At 33.1% G+C, this 20,765-nt stretch overlaps 1 protein-coding gene across 1 annotated transcript; it reads right to left on the bottom strand.

The window, feature by feature from the left end:
• Positions 1 to 12,862: 12,862 nt before the first annotated feature.
• LOC123527120 (sulfotransferase 1B1-like) lies at positions 12,863 to 19,179 on the bottom strand. The gene is made up of 7 exons (XM_045306405.2): positions 19,084 to 19,179; positions 18,450 to 18,629; positions 17,289 to 17,419; positions 16,871 to 17,060; positions 14,972 to 15,075; positions 14,385 to 14,559; positions 12,863 to 13,830 (listed from the first exon to the last, which is right to left on the bottom strand). Exons 2-7 carry the CDS (start codon positions 18,622 to 18,624, stop codon positions 13,706 to 13,708), a joined length of 900 nt encoding a protein of 299 aa, XP_045162340.2. The 5' UTR covers positions 18,625 to 18,629; positions 19,084 to 19,179; the 3' UTR covers positions 12,863 to 13,705.
• Positions 19,180 to 20,765: the final 1,586 nt, after the last annotated feature.

The raw sequence follows: 20,765 nt of genomic DNA, 5'->3' as shown, positions 1-20,765 counted from the left end.
ATAACTGGAAAAGAAGTAATTAACACTAAAGTAGATAATGATTTAATTGATTTGATTAATAAAAGATATAACAATAATAAAAAACATTCAATTCATTCTAGAAAAATATTTAAAGAATTAACAGAAAAATCAGGATTACCTGTCAATAAAAGATCTATGAAATTTAAAAAGTAATTAGGGGACAGGGTTATGACGTTTGTCCGTGTGATCCAGAAGAATTGGTTAATGACTTTGAGTTAATTTGTGGTTCGATTGATGCTGGAAATAATAATGAAGAACTAAAAAATGAGGGTATTAGGGTAGTAAATCAATTATTAAAAATTGATAAATTGTTATCAGAACAACATGAAATGTTATATAAAAAATATTTTTCTTGAATATATAAATGGAACAAAAAATAGTATTAAATTCTGAAACAGTTAAAGATGATAATAAAAATACTCCGAGTGATTTTACAATCAGATTTGGTCGTTCTCTAATTTTAGATAAAAATAAAACTTATGCTGTTTGTTTGGATAGTATTAACACTATGACTTATTCTTGGCATAATATTAGTGACGAATATGATAATAAAAGAATTCGTTATAATAATGGAAAGGATTGGAAAGATATTATATTTACAAATGGTTCTTACAGTTACACTGATATTAATAATTACATAAGGGAAACGTTAATAAGTAATGATGATTATGAATTTGATAAATCAGACATTGCTCCAATAAGTTTGGAATTTGATTTAAGTAGTTTTAAGATTTTGATTTCAATTAAAGATAATTTTATGTTGGATTTAAGAATGTCAAATTTTTCATACATTGCTTGGATTTGAGAAAAAAGCATTGAGAAATACTAAATGGGGAACTACAACACCAAATATAACTAACCCTGTGGATACAATTTACATTCATTGTGATCTTATTGATAATTCACTTGTTGATGGTAATTTTAGTGATATTATCTATGCTTTAAGTACTGCAGATTTAATAAGAGCTTATCCATTTACAAAAGAGCCAAACAGAGTCGGATATTCTGAAATTAATAAATATATTATAAATTCAATAAGAATATATATTACAGATGTGTTTGGTAGAATAATTAATTTTAATGAGGTTGAAGCAAGTTTTACATTAATATTAAAAGAAATTAATTAAAATTTAGTTTTATATAATGTACAAGAAAGTTTATGATAAAAATAAAGGAATATTTATTTATGTTGATGCTCACACAGGAGAAGAAAATATACACGGTTTACCTGTGGTCTCCGAGGACGCAGTCCTTGGTACAGGTATCTTTGACACTTTAACGAAATTGTTTTCAAGTGGAGTTGCATCTTCAATTAGCACAGCTGGAAAAAAAGCTCTGGAAACAGCAGGAAAAGCCGCGCTAGAAAGTGGAACAAAAAAGGTTGGAATGGAAGTTGGAAATTTAGCTGCTAATAAAATTGTTGAAAAATTTAAAAAGAAACCTGCTCCGGCAGTTGGTGATTTAATTGTTAAGGAATTACAAGAAAAGAATAACAGTAAAAATAATAAGAAGGAGGATATTAATATGAGAATAAATAGCATATTGTCAGGATCGGGGACTTTAGCTCGACAAAAACGTATTAACAGATTAATTTATAAAAAATAAAATAATATATAATATATACATGTTTAGAACAAAACAATATTGTGAAAGATACGAACTAACTCCTATTCAATTAGAAACAGCTTTAATATCTGTCTTGGGAAATAATGTTAAGCAACAAAAAAACGGATATCACTTTACAATTAATGATAGAAGCTCATATTTTGATTGGTTTAATGGTTATTTTGAAGTAAGTTTTAAAGTTAATAAGCTTGTTGATGGTGCTAATTATGCTGACGGAGATCAAATTGCTTTAATTAATAATGCAGTTTCATTAATTGATCAGTTAGTGGTTAAACAAAATGGAAAAATTGTATATGATTGTAATAATTTATATAAGGTGGTATATGTAAAAAGTTTGGTTGAATTGTCTAAAGATTATATAGAAACAACTGGAACAAATGAATTTATCTTTTTAGATACTACTAAAATGCTGAAAGTAGAGCAGATAATGCCGATTATAATTCGGGGTTTGCTATTAGAAAGGGATTAATCCAAGGTGGTAATGAGATTAATGCTAAGATTCCGTTAAATAATTATTCATTTTTTCAGGGTTTAAAAACTAATATTTTACCTCCAAGTCAAATTCAAATAACACTACAGCTGACGGATGATGATGAATTAATTTTTAGAACTGCTGGTGTTGATCCAGGTAGAGTAATTGTAACAAAATTAATTCTATGGGTTTCACGTTTAATTTTCAATGAATTTGGGTTTAATCTAGATGTTGAAAGATTTACAAAAGCAAGATGGTCATACCTTCGGGAAATGGTGACACAATCAACTGATACACGACAAAATAATATAACCTTTAGAATAACAGGTGGTATAACAAAACCAAAACATGTATTTGTTTATTTACAACGACCTTACAAAAGTAATTCACAACAACATAACCCGCATTTATTAGATACATTTAAGTAAATGCTAATAATGATGATTGCACTTTAAGCTCCTGTCGTCTTGAAGTTGGTAATGGTGTTTTTTATCCAGAAACAGAATACACAAGTATATCAAGAATATATGATGATGTAATTAATTATTATTATAAACAAAATAATAAGACTACTGGAAGTCTGTTAAATAGGTCAAACTTTTATAGTTTATTTGGATTTGTTCATTTTAATTTGGGATATAAACATTTTTATTTGTTTGTTTTGGGTTTAACGCCATTTTCAACAGTATTTCAGTCATGTAACGGCGGGCAGTTAACCTAATCAGTTTTCCTGGATTCTGTACCAGTACAAACCTGTTCTCCGCAAGTAACTGCCAACTTCCCCACATGAATCAGAGGTGAAGGACTAATGATTTCATACACAATGTCGTTTATCAAATAGTCACGGAGAACATACGCCCCGCCCGAGGATCGAACTCACGACCCCGCGATCCGTAGACCAACGCTCTTACCTACTGAGCTAAGCGGGCGGGCGGAATATAAAAAGAAAGTAATAACAGAAGATCCTAAGCATATTACATTAACAGCTAAGTTAAATGTTGTACCAGCAGCTAATATTCGTGTTTACGCAATTGTATTGTATGAGGAAACAGTTGAAATAAATACTATTGGAAATGAACTTGTTATTGTTTAAATAAAATAAATTTTAAATATATAATGGTATCAAATTATATTGAATATAAAGTTAACCTTACAGATGGACAAAAGAAAAATTTAGCACAAGCTTATAATAATAAAACTCCATATAATTTTAGATTAAAATATGAACAACTGCAGGGAAACTTTCCTTTACTTTTAACAAAAACACAAATTAATCAAATTAAAAAAGCTGTTGCAAATAAGAAGGGGTTAGAAATTACAATTTCAAAAAAAACAAATGTCCAGTCAAGGTCAAAATGGTGAATTTTTAGGAGCTTTGGCTGGTTTGTTAGGAAAAACAATTCTTCCAATGGCAGCAAAAATAGCTCCAAAAATATTAGCTCCTCTGGGCATCGAGGCCCTCTCTGGGCTGGCCAGTACTGGTGTTAGTAAGTTACTTGGGAATGGTATGATTTCGGTAGCTAATGATAAGAGAAATATGATATCGCCATATCTTACACCTAATCAAAGAAAGCAACTAGTAGATCTGGAGTGATTAAATTAACACAAAAACAAGACAAAATGGCGGCTTTTTGGGTATGCTGGCTGCTAGTCTAGGAATACCTTTGATTACATCTTTGTTAAGTGGGAAAGGATTACAGATTGATTCCAAACGGAGGTCGTACAGACGAATTCCTATAGTAAGAAAAACAAAATTTATAAACAAACGAATTTCTAACTTTGAAATTGAACAATGGGTTAAAAAATTAAAAATTAAAAATTTTAGGGGTGTATTCAGTAGAAATAATTTACCAAAATCAAAGTTGAATAATGAATGTGGAATTATAAATTTGGACGACTCTGTTGGACCTGGAACAAACTGGGTTTGTTACTTAAATACTTTGTACTTTGATCCGTTTGGACTTCCTCCGCCGAAGGAGGTAACTGAATATATACCCGGAGTTAAGTATAACAGTATACAATATCAAGACAAAACAAGTACACTTTGTGGTTATTATTGTTTATTTTTCATTAAAATGTTACAAGATGTTATAGATATTTATGATTTATTGTATAGAATACTAAAAGTTAACAATCAAAGAGTAAATGAACAAACAATTATAAATTATTTTAATTAATAAGGACATTTTCTTTCGTTTTTTTTCTGTTTAATTAATGTGTTTTGATTTGAGTGGACCTTGGTTTTCATTTTATCCCTTCAACCTTACGTCCATCAAAGATTTTCAGGGTACAAATACGCTGAGTTAGTATTTTAAGACTGGTTGGTTTTGGATTTTTTAAATTTGAATTGGTCGGTGTTGGATTTTTTAAAAGAAGGTGGCTAATTAAAATAGAAAAAAGTGTTGTCGCACAAACAATACTATTCTACTGTTCCCATTTTGGTAATTTCCTTGACGAAGTCTGAAATAGTCATTTACCCGCCCCCCTCCCCACCCCCACGCCCCCCCACACACACTTTTCAACCACTCATTTTTAATCTTATTTTTTGTCAAAGTTTCCTAAATTATGAATAATATAGTTATGATGTACTAAAATATGTGTTCTGTAAAATATGTTCTACATAAAAAACATGAACATTTTACTTTAGAAACTTCATGTTATTTTGCTTTATAAATACCTGATCGTATGTAAAAGTGCAGATCGATTGAATGCACGTTTCGTAGCTTAAAGTGTGCATTGACTATTGCGGCCGTGTTCCTTTTAAAAAATACGTCTTGTTTTTTATTGATTTAGAGCTTCATTTTATCTCCTAATTGACAGCAGTATTCAAAAATAAGATAAGAAAATACAGTGAAACACCGCTCGCTCGAGCATCGATGACTCGAGCACCCGGGCTCGCTCGAGCAATTCATGTGGTCCCGGCCGATTTCCTTCTATTTTCTATGTGATATTACCATGGCTGGGTCGAGCATCGATAACTCGATCGCTCGAGCATGAAACCTGGTCCCTATGTATTAATTTACTATTTGTTACTTCTGGCTAAATCGAGCAGAGGTGTCAAAATTTTTCACACCTTCGGCGGTCAGAATGTGTCGGTTAATTAAACATTTTCAATTACCGTTAAAATTGCGTAGTCTATTCCCAGACTATCTTAAATGTTTGTTTGTCGGTATAGTTGATCTTATGATGAGAATAATTATTGATAAAATCTTAAAGAAAAGTTTTATTGATCAAATATCGATCAATTACTGATTACTTAAAGCATCTTGTCTGCGGGATCGAGAAGATAGTTATGAGATCTTAGTATTTTAATCAGCAATTGTTTGCATGCAAATGAAGGAAATAATATAGCCGTTTCATAAAATTCAGACGATAATTATGATATGCACTTGTTGATGAATAAAAAAAGTCTTAGTTGTTTCTTCGCATATGCCATTTACAAATTATATATTGAAACGTCTATCAATAGATAACGTTTGTAATACGTTTGTTTTTGAAAAATGTCACAAGTATGTTATTATTACGCATCACCGTTTACCCTGCAAACGGTCCCAATGACAGTTGGTAAAACAAACTTTAGTTTTCTTCGTATGTTGGTCAATGTTTGGGTCGCTCGAAACCATGGATAACTCGAGCATTTTGCTCATCCCCTTGCGACCTCGAGCGAGCGGTGTTTTACTGTACAACAAATTAGTCTTATATCCAAAGCAATTCTAACATTGTCTAATTTTAACTTGAGAGTCCAGTTATTGATGCGGAGGGAGAGATTAAAGTAGGCACAGGCTGTTTGGGACAGGAGATACGTAGAATAACTGAAATGGAACAAATTAAGCTTTCTGAGAGATGCTGAATAGCAGACATTATCAGGGAAGTCTTATCAGCGCCTTATCAAAGACGTAAGGTGACGGCGTAATATATTTTGTGTAACATCCGCTCATTTTATTATTTTCCATAATGATTCAAGGTGAGGAAATGGCAATGTACACTCAGGGAATTTACGAGGTATAAAATAATTTTATCCAAGTAACCATTTAACATAGTTTACTGAACATTTCAGCTCATATACATGTAGAAAAAGAGATGTCAGATAAAGTAAATTTATTTTTCATTGTAAAGAAAGATTTAATAATCAATACCGCTTAGTTTAGTGTTAGATACAACAAAACGTCGTAAATCTCTGTTTACGGCTGCTTGACTGTTGTGTAATAGTCTAAAAACGGGTATGTCTTCTGCTAATGCTAACTATCGGCTTTTCTAAATTGTCACATATAACAGGTTTATATTGCCGGCAAAGGAGGTAGTAGATGGCATTTTCTACATATTTTGCAGATTACGAGACAAGTGAGAATACATATACCTTGTAACAGAAACACTACGCCGATAGAGAAATATACAGTGACCGACACCATAATTAACCTCCCTTGCAAACTAAAGGTCACAGACTAGAATGCGTTGCGTGTTTTATTATTTGTAACATCTTCTCATTTTATTTAATTTTGCATAAAATGTTGTAAATTATTTATTTTATAGTTGAGCTCTGAAAATACACCTCATTAAATTCTACGAGGAAGTCCATAGATTGGATAGGTAATTTTACCGCTCGAGTACACTAGTGGCTTTTTACTTTTAACAGAAGGTGGAACATGTCAAGTAGATCTCATTGTTAGAAAACGTCGGACCAAGGTTGACTTATGCAAAGCGATGTGTGTGAATAGATCCAGATACATTTACCACAAAATAATTTCAATGGCAGAAGCATGTACAGTGAAGACGACATTTGCAAAAAGACTCACAAACGTATAGATGTTTGCAACAGGAGGCTGCAGCAAAAGACCTGAGAATTTGTCAGAGACAGATATAGAAACACTGAACAGATTTGACTTTCTTTTTCTGGTGCAACGGCGACACATTCCAGCGAATTAATGTAACATTTACATTATTATTGAAAGTCATGTATTGAGTTATTTATCACGATCATATAAGTGATAGGCAATGGATTCTTCAAAGAGGTCTTCTTCAACATACTTGCCAAATCAATTTAGATGGTTTAGATGAACAATCAAATTTGCACCAGATCAACGAATTGATAACTGACCAAAAAGATGGGCAATACTCATGTCCAGTACTTTCTTCGTCACAGCCTTGGAAATGGTTTGAATAACAATACCCAATAGAATAATTGATAAATATATTGAATTGAAAGACCCTGGCATTCTATTCTAAGAAGAAATATTGTGAGTATTTTAACAGAAACAAAACTACGGTCGACTTAAAGGATTAAAATAAAAAGCACATCTTACAGGGTTAAAAACTACTCCAGGCCTGTAATACTAATTCAGCTGAATGTCTCTGGCACGATAATAAAATTTTGGGACAGTCAAATGCGACATATAGATGTAGAGTTATATAGTTGTATTCATCATTGAATTTGCTGAAGGAAATTACACACATGGAAATCTCACCATACCTTCTGCATATCAGAATTCAAGCGAAGGCCAAAACTCCTTGGCTAGATTGATAAAAAAAATGAATATAAGTCTTTACTAATCTTTGAACAAATCTTTCAGACGACAAGTTACAAGCTTTCCAGCAATTTGGAATTCTGACTGAAACTGAATAATAATAGAATGATAAAGGGTGTATCAGCACACCGGATGAAATATTCATTCATGCACAAATCTTTTTACTAATAGTACTTAATGACGTTATAAGGAGCGGATGACTTTCAGTCCGTAAAATTTTAATTTTGCTTCAGGAAACATTCTTTATCATAAGGAGATATATGTTTGTTGTCCTAGGAAGGTTATCTGAGTTACATGATGAAAAGAAAAACAGTCTACTGTCTTTCGATATAAATGTTATCAAGATTGGTAGGGTTCGATAAACCTCACAGCATGACAACATTGATGTCTAAATAGAATAATCTGTTATGAAATTTTAAGATCTTGAAAAGACCTTGACTTACTAGCTTTGTATCATGTGACGTCATAATGACTGACTTCTATCAAAACATTTTGTCACTTTAGCCATGGAAATAATTTCAGTGGAAATCCTTTTCCATGTGAGGTAATGACTTTAGAAATCGCATTTTTTCGTTGTATTAGCATTGGCTTTAATCTTTTGGGTGATATAAATGCGTCTATACATAGAAATAGTACTGGCCGATTAGCTTCTGTTGCATATACATGTATATTCTACGCTGGGCAAAAAGACAAACTATTCATAGGTCTTACTTTGTACAGCCATAAAAAGTGTTTAATAACCAAAAAATGTATATGGCTATTTTCAAGATTTAGTACAAGTTACATTTATGCATTGAGACTACACGTTTGAAATACAATTTAAGGCAAATCATTTTACTTTCATCTGCTACATTAATAATATAAAGCATATATATAAAAGGACAGCGGCATTCAATATGACATTTATATGTGGTAGTCATACTGATGATAATTAGCATAAGTGTTTGTGATATATCATTTAATATAAGTAATTGGATGGCGTGCCGGCAAATAGTCAAAACGATTGTATGAAGAAGTTAACTGTGAAGTGTCCGACATTACGTTATCTCACGAGATCTGGTTCGTAAGGTCGCCCTTGAAATCAGGGAAAGTTACATGTATACATAGAGATACAATAATCTGATTTGTGTATTATAGAGACACTACGTTGTGTTTTGACACTTGCTCGAGTTCCTAGATGCCGGGTACAGACATCATATATAGTTGACTAGATGGAAGTGCCCGCTATTTATCTGTATTGTGGAAGAGTCAGTATAACGCATTTCTAGCTCGGGATGGTTGTGAATCCCAGTTCTAGTTGAAATGGACAGCGCGAAGACGGGTCTGAAATCCAAGAACCACTCATCAGACGCATTTCACGTCAAGTAATGAAAATGTCTATCTATGTAAAGCTACAGTCACATATACGGATATGTCCGTGCGTTGAGGTAAGCTGCGGATGGGATTTGTCTGTGGGCGTGCGGACACGGATAAATACGGAGCAGCACGTCTTAATACATGAAAAATGGTGAGAAACGGGGAACAAAAAATACAGGACGTGAATAAGTACTACGTTGAACTACGTTTTACTGCGCCTAGCAACCTGCTCAGCGCGTGGACGGATCTGCGGTGAACTATGTTGAACTATGCTTAAGTACGGGCAGCCTCAGATAACTACGTTCAGCTACGGATCAATACGGCAAGGTACGTTTCAGTACGGATAACTACGTTTTAGTACGCTTAACTACGGATGAATAAGTTTCAATCAAGTTGGACCAAAGTCACGCTCAAATGGCTACGGATCGCTCAAACTTTTATGCATGTTCAAACGTTGGAGAAACTGAAAAGTCTTGAATACGTTTTGACCAAGTGTTGGTACGGACTGATACGGATTACTAGTTTGATGTACGGCCCAGGTACGGATCGCTACGCATTTTACGATTTAGAAGGCTTCTTTAACTGAAGAAAGACGTACATTTCTGTTTTTTTGGCATATTCGATTTTTTTTCAAGATACATTCTAAAATGTTCTACAACAAAATCAAATATATTCATTACTTACTAATGGTTTCGTATATGTTATAGTGTTATTAAATTACGTTAATTATCGCAATTTGTCTCTTCTTTAAGACACTTTGCTCTTTTTGTATTTGCCTTTTTCTGAAATGTATCATTTTACGCTTCAAATGTTTGAAAAAACAAAGCAATATTTTTACTATAATTAAACTATTAAAATTTTCCGAAATTTAATATTAAGTACCCAGATACGATATATGTGGTAGTTCTGTATGTTCGGATCAGAATTTGTTTGTAATGTAGAGTTTGATGAGACCATGGTTTTTCAAAACTGGGTGTGAACTGCTAGACGGATTTGAAATCTGTGCACCTCACTTAAGTTTTCATAATGAATCACAATTTTGAAGAAAATAATCCACAATGTATATTTTAATGACACTTCTTATCGTAACTGTAGCTGTTGTAAAACTACATATCATGTATTTAACAATGATTGAATGAGTGCGTGAAAGAGTGAGTGCAAATTGAAACAAACATGAGTAAACTGTTTATTTGCGTCTTTCTACTTAAATTTTCCTTGATTGTTGTAGATAAAACTATGAGTAAATTTCTATTTACAAACAATTTTCCTTGATCACTGTAGATAAAACTATGAGTAAATTACTAGTGTTTACAAAAAATCCTTGATCGCTGTAGATAAAACTATTAAAAGTCGCCATATGACCTACAATTGTGTCGGTGCGACGTTAAACCCAACAAAAAAAGATCGCTGTAGATAAAACTATTAAAAGGAGAATGTTCGTGTGCCTTTTAAGATTACTGATTATATTTTTGTTGTTATATGAGGTTAGTGAATACCGAAAATGAAATATAGAAAGGAACTAAGATGTACATAAAATAATTTGTCCATGACGAATCCATCGTGTGACAGATAAATGTATTAAGTGTCCAAATAAACAAAAAAATAAGACCAAAGTACGAATAACATTTATTTACTTTTTAACAACCGTTTCGCCTTATGGCTTCATTAAATTAAATAAGATAATAAAAAAAACTTTTTAAAATATTTTCGTAACACTGAGCCGACACAATGGGTTTGCACTGAGTGGCTCTCATTTCATGTTGTTTGCGTTGTACATTACAGTTTTAATTGAAATTAGTAATGTCTTAAAGCATAAAAAGATCAAACACCAGTATTATTTGAATTGAATGAAAATGGTATGCTAGTTAGTCTTGATTATAATACTTTACAGCATTTTAACTCGTTAGTAAAGCAATATATGCGTTTTAACATATTCTATTGTCAACACACAAGACGCTTTAATGAATAAAATCTATCTAAACGTACTTTGTTTACATTCATTTTATTAGCACAATATTTCAAAATGAGTAAGACACGATGCTTAAGAAAGGAATGCTCCTAGATTTGTTTTGTCATATCGTCCTTGCATTTAAGAATATGTTCGGTTTCCGAAGACAGTTGACAGCATTTTCATGAAAGTAGAGTCGTTGGTTTTGAACAAAGTGCATCTCACCTACGATTGTGGAACAAGTATTAACCATATGAACTTTTTCATTTTATTTAGTGTAATTTGCCGGTCGGACTATGACCTTGTCTATGTCACCATGCGAAACAAACAAATCAACCAACAGTTGACGTTAACAAGGCATATCCTGTTTAGTATTAACCGGATTGAAACTTATTTACAATATCAATTGAAGTAGACGTTGAGGTACGTACTATATATAGCTAGAGCATAGGTATCATTACATACATTAAATAACAAAATACAATGATGTATATATCGATTTTTATATTGTGTACCTTTGTTCGACAGGCATGTACTGAGTTTTTTAACCTTTATCCTGCTAAATTTATAAAATGGACTGGTCCATCATTCAACATGGGCAATACTATTTATTATTCGAAACAGTGATTAGTTCAAATTTACTGAGGACGTGCAGGCTGGTCTTGGTCTGCACTGGTCGCAAATGCGGCATCGGTTAATGTAAAATCTTCTAATTTCGTGGGCATGAAATTTCGTGGTTTTGGTCAAAACGGCAATTTCGAGGGAATATGAATTCGTGGACTTCAACTTTTGAACATAAACTGATTCAGAATGAGAAATTTACTTGTTCGTTGGGATTAAATTTCGTGGATTGACTTAACCACGAAATCCACAAAAAATAGTATAAACTTAATCATTCGACTCATATGCGTCCATATTTATATTTTTGTATCATTTACCTAATGTTTGTTATTTTGTTACTATACACTATAAAACTACATAATACCAACAAGGGTTATTCTGAATTATTTACATTCCCTCCAAGACAATAGAAACCGTTACCTTTTTGTGTGTTTCGCAAGCAAGCCTTTCAGGTAAATATTCTAGTTGTAAAACATTAATCGTTCTGCAGGACTTATGTTATACTTTTCTGACTCAATAAATCATTGTTACATTTCTCAGATATCACTATGTGAAAGTTTGATTAAGCGGCTTCCTTCGTTGCTTTGGGTCATACGGAAAGTATAGTAGTCAGTTGTTAAGGTAGAGGATCTGATATATGACAACGAATAAGAAGGCATTGATTCATACCTGACTTAATAATTTATCAATGTACTTTCAACATTTGTATGTCCTTTTAAACTACATCGATTTCTTTTAACAGTGAGATGTGACTCAATGCAATACACTCCATGATTCTACACCTGTTGTGGAAACAATTTGGCTTCTGGTACAGGGCAGTCATGCCTGGGTACAAGACCTTACAATAGCAGATTCTACACATGTTGCGCTGGAAAACTCCTGTCTGGAAGTGGACAGTAGTGTTGTGAAACGAGTCCTTACAATAACATATTCTATACATGTTGTGTTGAACAACTCCTGCCATGTTGTTGAACGAGAGCTTACGATAGCAGATTCTACACGATGTCTGGAAACTAGTGGACAGTAGTTTTGTGTAACGAGAGCTTACAATAGCATATTCTACACATGTTGTGCTGAACAACTCCTGCCTTGAAGTGGAAGTCGTGTTGTGGAACGAGAGCTTACGATAGCAGATTCTACACGACATCGTGTTGTTCAGGGTAAATGTCGTCTGGAAGCGGACGATCCTGTTATGGAATGAGGGCTTATAATACAAGGTTTTACTGTTGTAAACAAGAGGCTCTGTATTCCGGAAGACGTCAGTCGGACGTATTTTAAGGGAATACGCAATTCCTATTTAATATTGAATTGAATTTATTGATCATCAATGAACGTTTACAAGAAACGTTATAGATCTATACACAGAAAATGTTGAAAATTACAGTCGTGATAGACAGGCTGTAAATACCCAGTTAAAAGAACATGTCATTTTAAAAAGTTTAAATGTTACCAATGTAAATCCATTTCACGATTTTGTATATCAAGGCTCAATGCTTAAACATGAAAATTATTTCAAAATCATGCTTGTAATATAATCTAAAGAGATACAATAAGCGCTGTAATATAGTCCGTCCCGCAATATTTGTCCGGAATATTCCTAGGCAACCGCTGGGGACGAGTATGTTACCTTCAGTTGGGTGATTTTTTTCACAGCATTATTGCCCTTTGATTATTGAACAGTAGTACGCTAAGATACCATTTCTTGTCCGGAGTAATCCTAAAAAATCATTCATGAGTAAATCCTATAGTTTTGCTGGACATTGTTTTTATTCTTTCATGATTCAGCTAGACAGACGTTGGTAACTGCGAGCAAAGCAATAAATGACGTTTGCATAGATGATACAATGTTGGAATGGACGTCTCGTTATTTTACAACGTAAGCCAGTTGAGACAAATCACAAAATTTCATGATACATTTTTTTGACAATTTAGAATTTAACATGAATAAATTTGGTGATCTAGCATACGAATATCATCAGTTTATTAATATCTGTTTGAAAACAAAATGTATTATTTAATAAGTAAAATAATTAGAAGCTTAGACTAAATATTTATTATGACCGCAGATGGATGCTTTGCTCTTGCAATTATATTGTGCGTGTGGCGTGCGTGCTTGTATTTGCGTGTAAAAGCAAGTTATTAATTTTTAACTTTTCTGCTATATCTAAATTTATGTTTAGAATCTTTCATCTTGTTGCTGTAGATCTCGTCAAATATTTCATTCTGTGCAACAGTGAACCAGTTCTTCCAGTCTCCAATATCTCCTGCAAAGTTACAAAAATATAGCGATTCATTGACCGTCGCCCATCAATGAACACTCTAAATCATACTATTGACAATGAACACTCAGGATTGCGACGATCTGTCAGCCATACGTTCCAAATAACTATCAATCAAAACTAAGTATAATTCTCTTTTCCTTGAATTGTTACTGAACGTAAATAAATACCTTTATCCTTATGATGTGCAATTGTTTTTATAGCTCCCAAATGTGTAAATATCACCACTCAGAAATATGAGAAACATTTAACTGAAGTCAATCTTGCAGTTTATTCGTAAAATAAGAATCTCGAAAAAGAAGACACGAATCCATTAAGTATGTTTATAAGCATAGAAATACATTTTCACACGCGCAGTCTGTTCAGGATCCATGCTGTCCGCTGACGGTTTCTCTTATTGCAATAGGCTTTGAAAGCGAACAGCATGGATCCTGACCAGACTGCGGATGCGCATGCTGGTCTTGATCCATGCTGGTCGCAAAGCCACTATGTTGGTTTTCTCATGGCGCGGCTCAAATATCTTTGTACTATCTGCTTACCTTTTCTGTAAAATGTGAAGCCGGCTCCAAGAAAGGCACCATTGGGCGCTAAATATTGTTTCTTATCTTTCACCATGTTATCAAACTGACATTTCTCGCTAATTGCTTCAAAAAGTCCATCCTTATTTTCTACACCAAGGAATTTCCCTAACCGATGCACCTCTTGTAATGTATTCTGAATAAAAATAATTAGTTTTTATTATTATCAACTTGAGATGAGAAGCTCTCGACCAAGTAATTTTCTATTTTCAAATTCAAGACCGTACGATTAACTATAGGCAAAGCAGACTTAATTGCTGTTAACCTTTTTGGTATGTTCAGACAATTTAATAAGAATGGTTTATCTAGCAATATTTTCCTTCATATCAAAGATGTAAAGATCCGATGCATGTAATAATAAAGATATGATTGCAAACTTCCACCTCACTTTTAAAACTGTGTCGACTATAATATTTCAAGATGTGCATCATATATTATTACCGATTTTGTGAATAGCACTAAAATAAAAGTGATGTGGCATTAGTTATTTTGGTTATAATGAAGGAAAACAATGTATTTGTATTAACTTAATGTATATATATGTTTACCTCTTTTAAATCTTCGTAATATATCAGATGTACAGGGAGTTCAGGATTGCTTGCCATTATGTCCTCCCACTCAAGAACATACTCAAACCAACTGTTGTATTCGGCTGAAATTATTTACTGCAATGATTACCAATACTTGCGTTTGCAATGTTTTTATATTGTTCATAAACAGACTATTGCAACGTATGAAGCATCCTTAAAATAGGTACAGCATTGTATTAAAGTTTATGTCACACTGTCCAGCGAAGATGATATGAGGTATTGTCAGCTTGAGAAAAGAGATAAATATCACCTAGGGCCGCATGTGTTAATATATTTTCTCTAGAATCGAGCAAAAATATCAAAGAAGGTTTCCTATGCCATGTTCTTTAATTCTAATGCCTTCCTCCCCACTGGGTCCGTAATGTTTCATTGTCTTAACAGTATACCATGGGGAAATTACTTCACAGCATTTACGTCATGGATAGCAACACTCCGTGAAGGGATTAAACTTTGAATTGAAGAGATTATATGAAAAATGTCTTGTTCTGATTGACAATTTAGCTATACCAGCACCACTGATATAAGTCATTGGATAACCTTTTTAAATTCACCTAAAGACTTTTTTTTTTCAAAATTTACCGTTAAATAGTAAAGTATAAGTGGATACTCTACAGGTCGTCCATCACATAAAAATGAACATGTTGCAGGCTCGGTCTGATTGAGTCTGTTCATGGACGGGAGTGGAAATGCATGCTGTCAACCATGCCCTCTAGCTCCGGGTTGAGCAGGGCTCAACATTTTACAAGTACAAAAAACAATTTAGAGACATCCGCAGATGTGTTCATACGTTGGGGCACATAAAACCTAATAATGTGTAATTCCATGAAAATCGGCGCATAGTCCACTGTTAAAATAATTTGCTTGCCCAAAACGAGAAAACAATGGGCAGAACTTAACAAAATTTAATGTGGAAAGGGGATCTCAGGTTACGGCGCCTGCATATCACAGAAACTGCGAAAATACAAAATTAAAAAGGAGACACCATATCCAAAGGGTGCTTTTATAAGAGCAAAGACTATGAAAGCGGGAGTATTGGAACCACCAAAGCATATAAGTTCAAGCTAGAAAATTAAACAGTATCAATAACACAACATAAAGGTCGTACTGAACGATCGGAAAAGATCGAAATATAACAGCCCTAATTGAATGTACGTGGAGACTTTATACGGCCGCCACACGACACAAACAACGCAGCTGTGATAATGAAATAGAAAAAAATAGAAAATGTACAGGTCGCCCAAAACGACAAAAATGAAAACGTAGCAGGCTCGGTTTGATTAATACTGTTCATGGATACCAAAAATATAACATCAACTGTAAGGTTTTGTTTACCGGTAGTGAAACAGTCATTGGCTAATTGAATTTATAAGGTTCTATAGTTAAATGGTCTATTGTCCAGCCAGGAAGCTGATATTTGAAATGCTTGACTAACTTACTTATTTATGATACAAGATTCCAAGCAAATCTATCAAGTTGATCATTTATTGGGCAAACAGGGGAGATGCAATATGTTTCCATATCAAACTGTAAGTATGGTATGATGCATTACCATAAAAAATAAATTTAACGAGGTCAATAAATGATAACATATTCATAGTGGTGTAATTAGACTGGAGTTGATTATTAAAATATTTTTATAATATATGCAACCGACTTCTTCAGTGTCAATGTGGTTTGCATATTAGAAAATTCCGCTGCAAGGGACATTTCTTTGTTTCATGTAGACATTCATATTAGACCAGTTTTGTTTTTGATTTGCAAAAATTGAAAATTAATTCAATAAGGGACCAAACGTTTACATTAGCATGTTAGGGGCAGTCTAAATATCAAATTACAATATTGGTTAAAATAACTTACTTTTTCCATGTACAAATAGAGGCAGAAAATGTTCCCATTTGCCTTTATATCCATATGGTTCTATACCCACAGTATGGTTATACAATGAAACTGACACGTCTTTTGGGTTTCTAAGCACATATACAATTTTGCAACCTTTTTCTTTTACTTGTTTTGGCAAACGATTATAATGCAAATGTGTATTTAGTATCTGAAATAGGCACATTATTGGGTTAGATAGTAAACGCACAAGTTATTGGTTTTAGCCAACTAATCCGTATTACTAATTAAATAAGTATAATAATGTTGGCGTTTAGTTCATCTGAAAGTATTGAAAGATTTAACTTCTACAGCCGTACTGTTTTAACTAGGAATATAATGTTTTGACATATTTCGTTTACAATATCTTAATGGTGTTAGAAAAGGTAGGTTAATTTACCCTGGGCGATGTCAAATTTTCTATTTCTTCCCACTGCGAAGCTTCTATCATATGCTCAATCTTGCTTTTAGGAATGGTTTCAGCTTTTTGTGTGTACATCATAGATATCATTTCCCAAGTCCAGTGTGTACCTGGAACCATATTACATGTAAGTAGATAGAACACGATTTTAATGTCGAAAAACATGTAATCAAATGTTATGTTACATCAAGATATATTTGTAATAAAATTAAAACCGTATATTATATACCCTTCTCAAATGCACTAATTTGATTGGTCGAAATGAATGCACGCGCGGGTCCGAAAAAAAGCGATATTGACCTGCAAAAGTGATAATGACATGTGATAACACTTTTTCTTATATGTATGAAATATGGGACATTCAAATGGACGCATTTAAGAAGGGCATATGATATACCTATAGATAAATTATATAATTAATAAAATAATTATAGACTTAACGCAATTTCATAAGAACGTCTCGTTCTTTGCATAAATTCAATTTTTGATCAACATTTAAATATTTATAGAAAACGCAAATTACTTTTTCTTCAGAATTAAACAAGTTTTGCCTTCTTATACCACAGTCACACATACGGCGCGAATAGCTACGTTTAGCTACGGATAGTAATCCGTATCGACCCGTACCTGAGCCGTACGGACTGGTACGGATTGATACGGGTTACTACAATAAGGTACGGCACAGGTACGGGTCGATACGGATCGATACGGATTACTACGTTTCTATCCGTGGCTAGACGTAGCTATCCGCGCCGTATGTGTGACTGTGGTATTAATATGATTTAATCAATTGATTATTTCACTTGGTTTATATATAAATTTTGTTAAATACTGGTCATTAAATGATTTATAACTCTAGCTGATTTGAATGAATCCATGTTTCTTTTGCTAAGATAATATGACCATCCACTTAAAAAAATCAAAATTTAAGCGACATAGGGTTATGCGAAATGTTATGAGAAAAATCACTATGTAGTAAAATTTTGAGACGGGCTCAAATAGAAATACACACACATAAAAACGTGTAATAAATTGTCAGGTTTTGCGTCAAAATCCTAAATAAAATAAAGTTTCTTATTTTAATATTTTAGTTTCTTACAGGAATTCTTCACTAGACGGTTTGTACTATACGTGACCAACCTGATTTTACTGGAGCACATATAAAAACGTCATCCGGTCGACAATTGAAATTAACCATTTCTCTAACTCTATTTGCTGTTTCTTCTGGTTTTCCGAATGTACAAGTGATATAGCCGTCATTATCCAAGTATGTTATACCATGACCACGTCCGTCATCTTGCCTAAATACTGACATGTTTGCTGAAATACGCGTACAGATATACGTTAATTAGGGATGAAAAAGGTGCATTTATCTTGCTGTAAACTTTGAGGTTACTGTGATTTAAATTTCTCATATAACTTTCCCAATTTGTTGTGAACACATGAACTAAATACACCTTTTAACAACTATTCTATTTTACATGATTTTGGAAACAGATATGATTTATTTAATATAATATATATCTTGGTTTAAATGATAACCATGTTAGCTTAAAGACGCAATCAATATCAACTCCGTCTAAATGTGAAACACTGTTATCGGCTTAAACACTTGTAGGTTATTTTGTTGACGTGAAGTAAATAGATTTAATGGTATTTATAACATCAAAATGAGTCTTTTACTAACCTGAACGTGATGATATAAAGTCAATATAAAGTATTTCTTGTTTGTCTAAAATTTAAAAGTGATTATCAAAACTATTTAAATATATACCTCTTCTCTCGTTTGCTATGTATCCTTATGAATGTATTCAGAACATTTAACTACTCAGGTGTCATTGCTCTATGTATTGATTAATTTGTGTTATCTCACTGGGTCATATAACGTTAAATTTGGGTACTGGATAAACTTAAAACACGCCACAAAATATATTTCCATGACTGTAATTATACATGACTTGCATATAAAGTATTTAGTTACAAATAGACAGTGACATATATCAAGCGAAGATAATGTGTTTAATTTCTAACAATTTTATTGAATGACTGTAGCAGTATGCACAGTATTTGATGCATTAGGTTTTTAGTTTGACCAAAAGGTTTTTCCTACAGTGTAAGATAATTATTTATCTATGACTTTAATTTTAAAACTACACTATAAACGATGGGATGAGTAAATTTAAATATGAATTGCGAAAGTACAGTAATTCATGGAGGTCCTAAATTTTCAAACTGTCATCTTACTATATAGCTGTATTATACCAAATTATCAGAATGGTGTTCATAAAGTTCGTGTGAGAGATTAAAAGAAGGTCACTAGGTCGTGGGGGTATTTAAGAGTGTTTTTTTTTAATCTAACGAAGTAGCTTTGTTGGTCATATACAAGGAACCACGATTTGATATAGAATTTAAACCGTTATATTTCCGTTGTTGAAATATGTAACATGAATTGTTTTGAAATATTGAAAATAAAACTAAGATGATTAAGTACAAAACAGAGTTCAATATAAAATTGTATAAAAGAAACAAAATCATGAATCAATCTGGTTCTGTCAGCTCAAATGAATCTCTAGCCATATATATGATATATGTTACAGTTAATAAGTGTAGATTTCCCGTAAGCACAGAGCACGCCAAACAAAGTCATAGAGCCATGCATTGCAAAGTAGGCCTACAACAAAAAGATGTTGTAACGGAAAAATATTATAGACCGATTGCTGCAAAAATCCAACGTTAATTTAATTACATGTATATGCAAAATATAAAAAGGGAGCGAGAAGGGGTACGGGAAAGATAGACGGGACATGTGTTGGGGGGAAGTGGAGCAAGGAAACCACAAAATGTTGCTTTTGAAATGCGATGACGGACTCACTCGCTCACACGCATACACTCAAATACATGTAGGCGCAAACAGATCACTATCACACCAGACACTCACTATCAATCAGTTTTTAAAGTTTGATATCACGAATCGCTTGAATGTTAAAATACCCTATGAACTGATTCACTAATTGCTTACTAGTAAACAGAATAATTTACATGTATATCGACACGATTGAGGAGTATGCACCCCTATCCCACAGTAACTAGGCTGAAAATCTCGTTCATAATGTGAAGGCGAGTATTGAAATCATAAATGTTTAGGATAGAGATAGATACTAATCCCCAATGATAACGTGATTCCCGCCGAAACGCGAGGACGAGTCTAATTCATGATAACTGATGAAATAACAATGCATAATGCTTGCACATTACTCGACAAGCAAATATTAGTATTTCTTTCATTTAAAATATCCACTTAGTATATGGCAACATAGCTCAGTTGGGTAAAATGCCGACAAGAAGTGGATATAAGCGAATCGTTTTGTGGGTTCGAATCCTCATGAGGATTTTTTTTCAGATTTTTGTTTTGTTTTTCCTATTCGTTTTCATTTTTGCTTCCGTATTTTTGTTTCT

Source organism: Mercenaria mercenaria, chromosome 14 (assembly GCF_021730395.1).
Source record: "Mercenaria mercenaria strain notata chromosome 14, MADL_Memer_1, whole genome shotgun sequence".
NCBI classification, from domain to species: Eukaryota; Metazoa; Mollusca; class Bivalvia; order Venerida; family Veneridae; genus Mercenaria; species Mercenaria mercenaria.
Note: the sequence above shows the minus strand (reverse complement) of the source record. Positions and strands in the feature narration are given on the sequence as shown.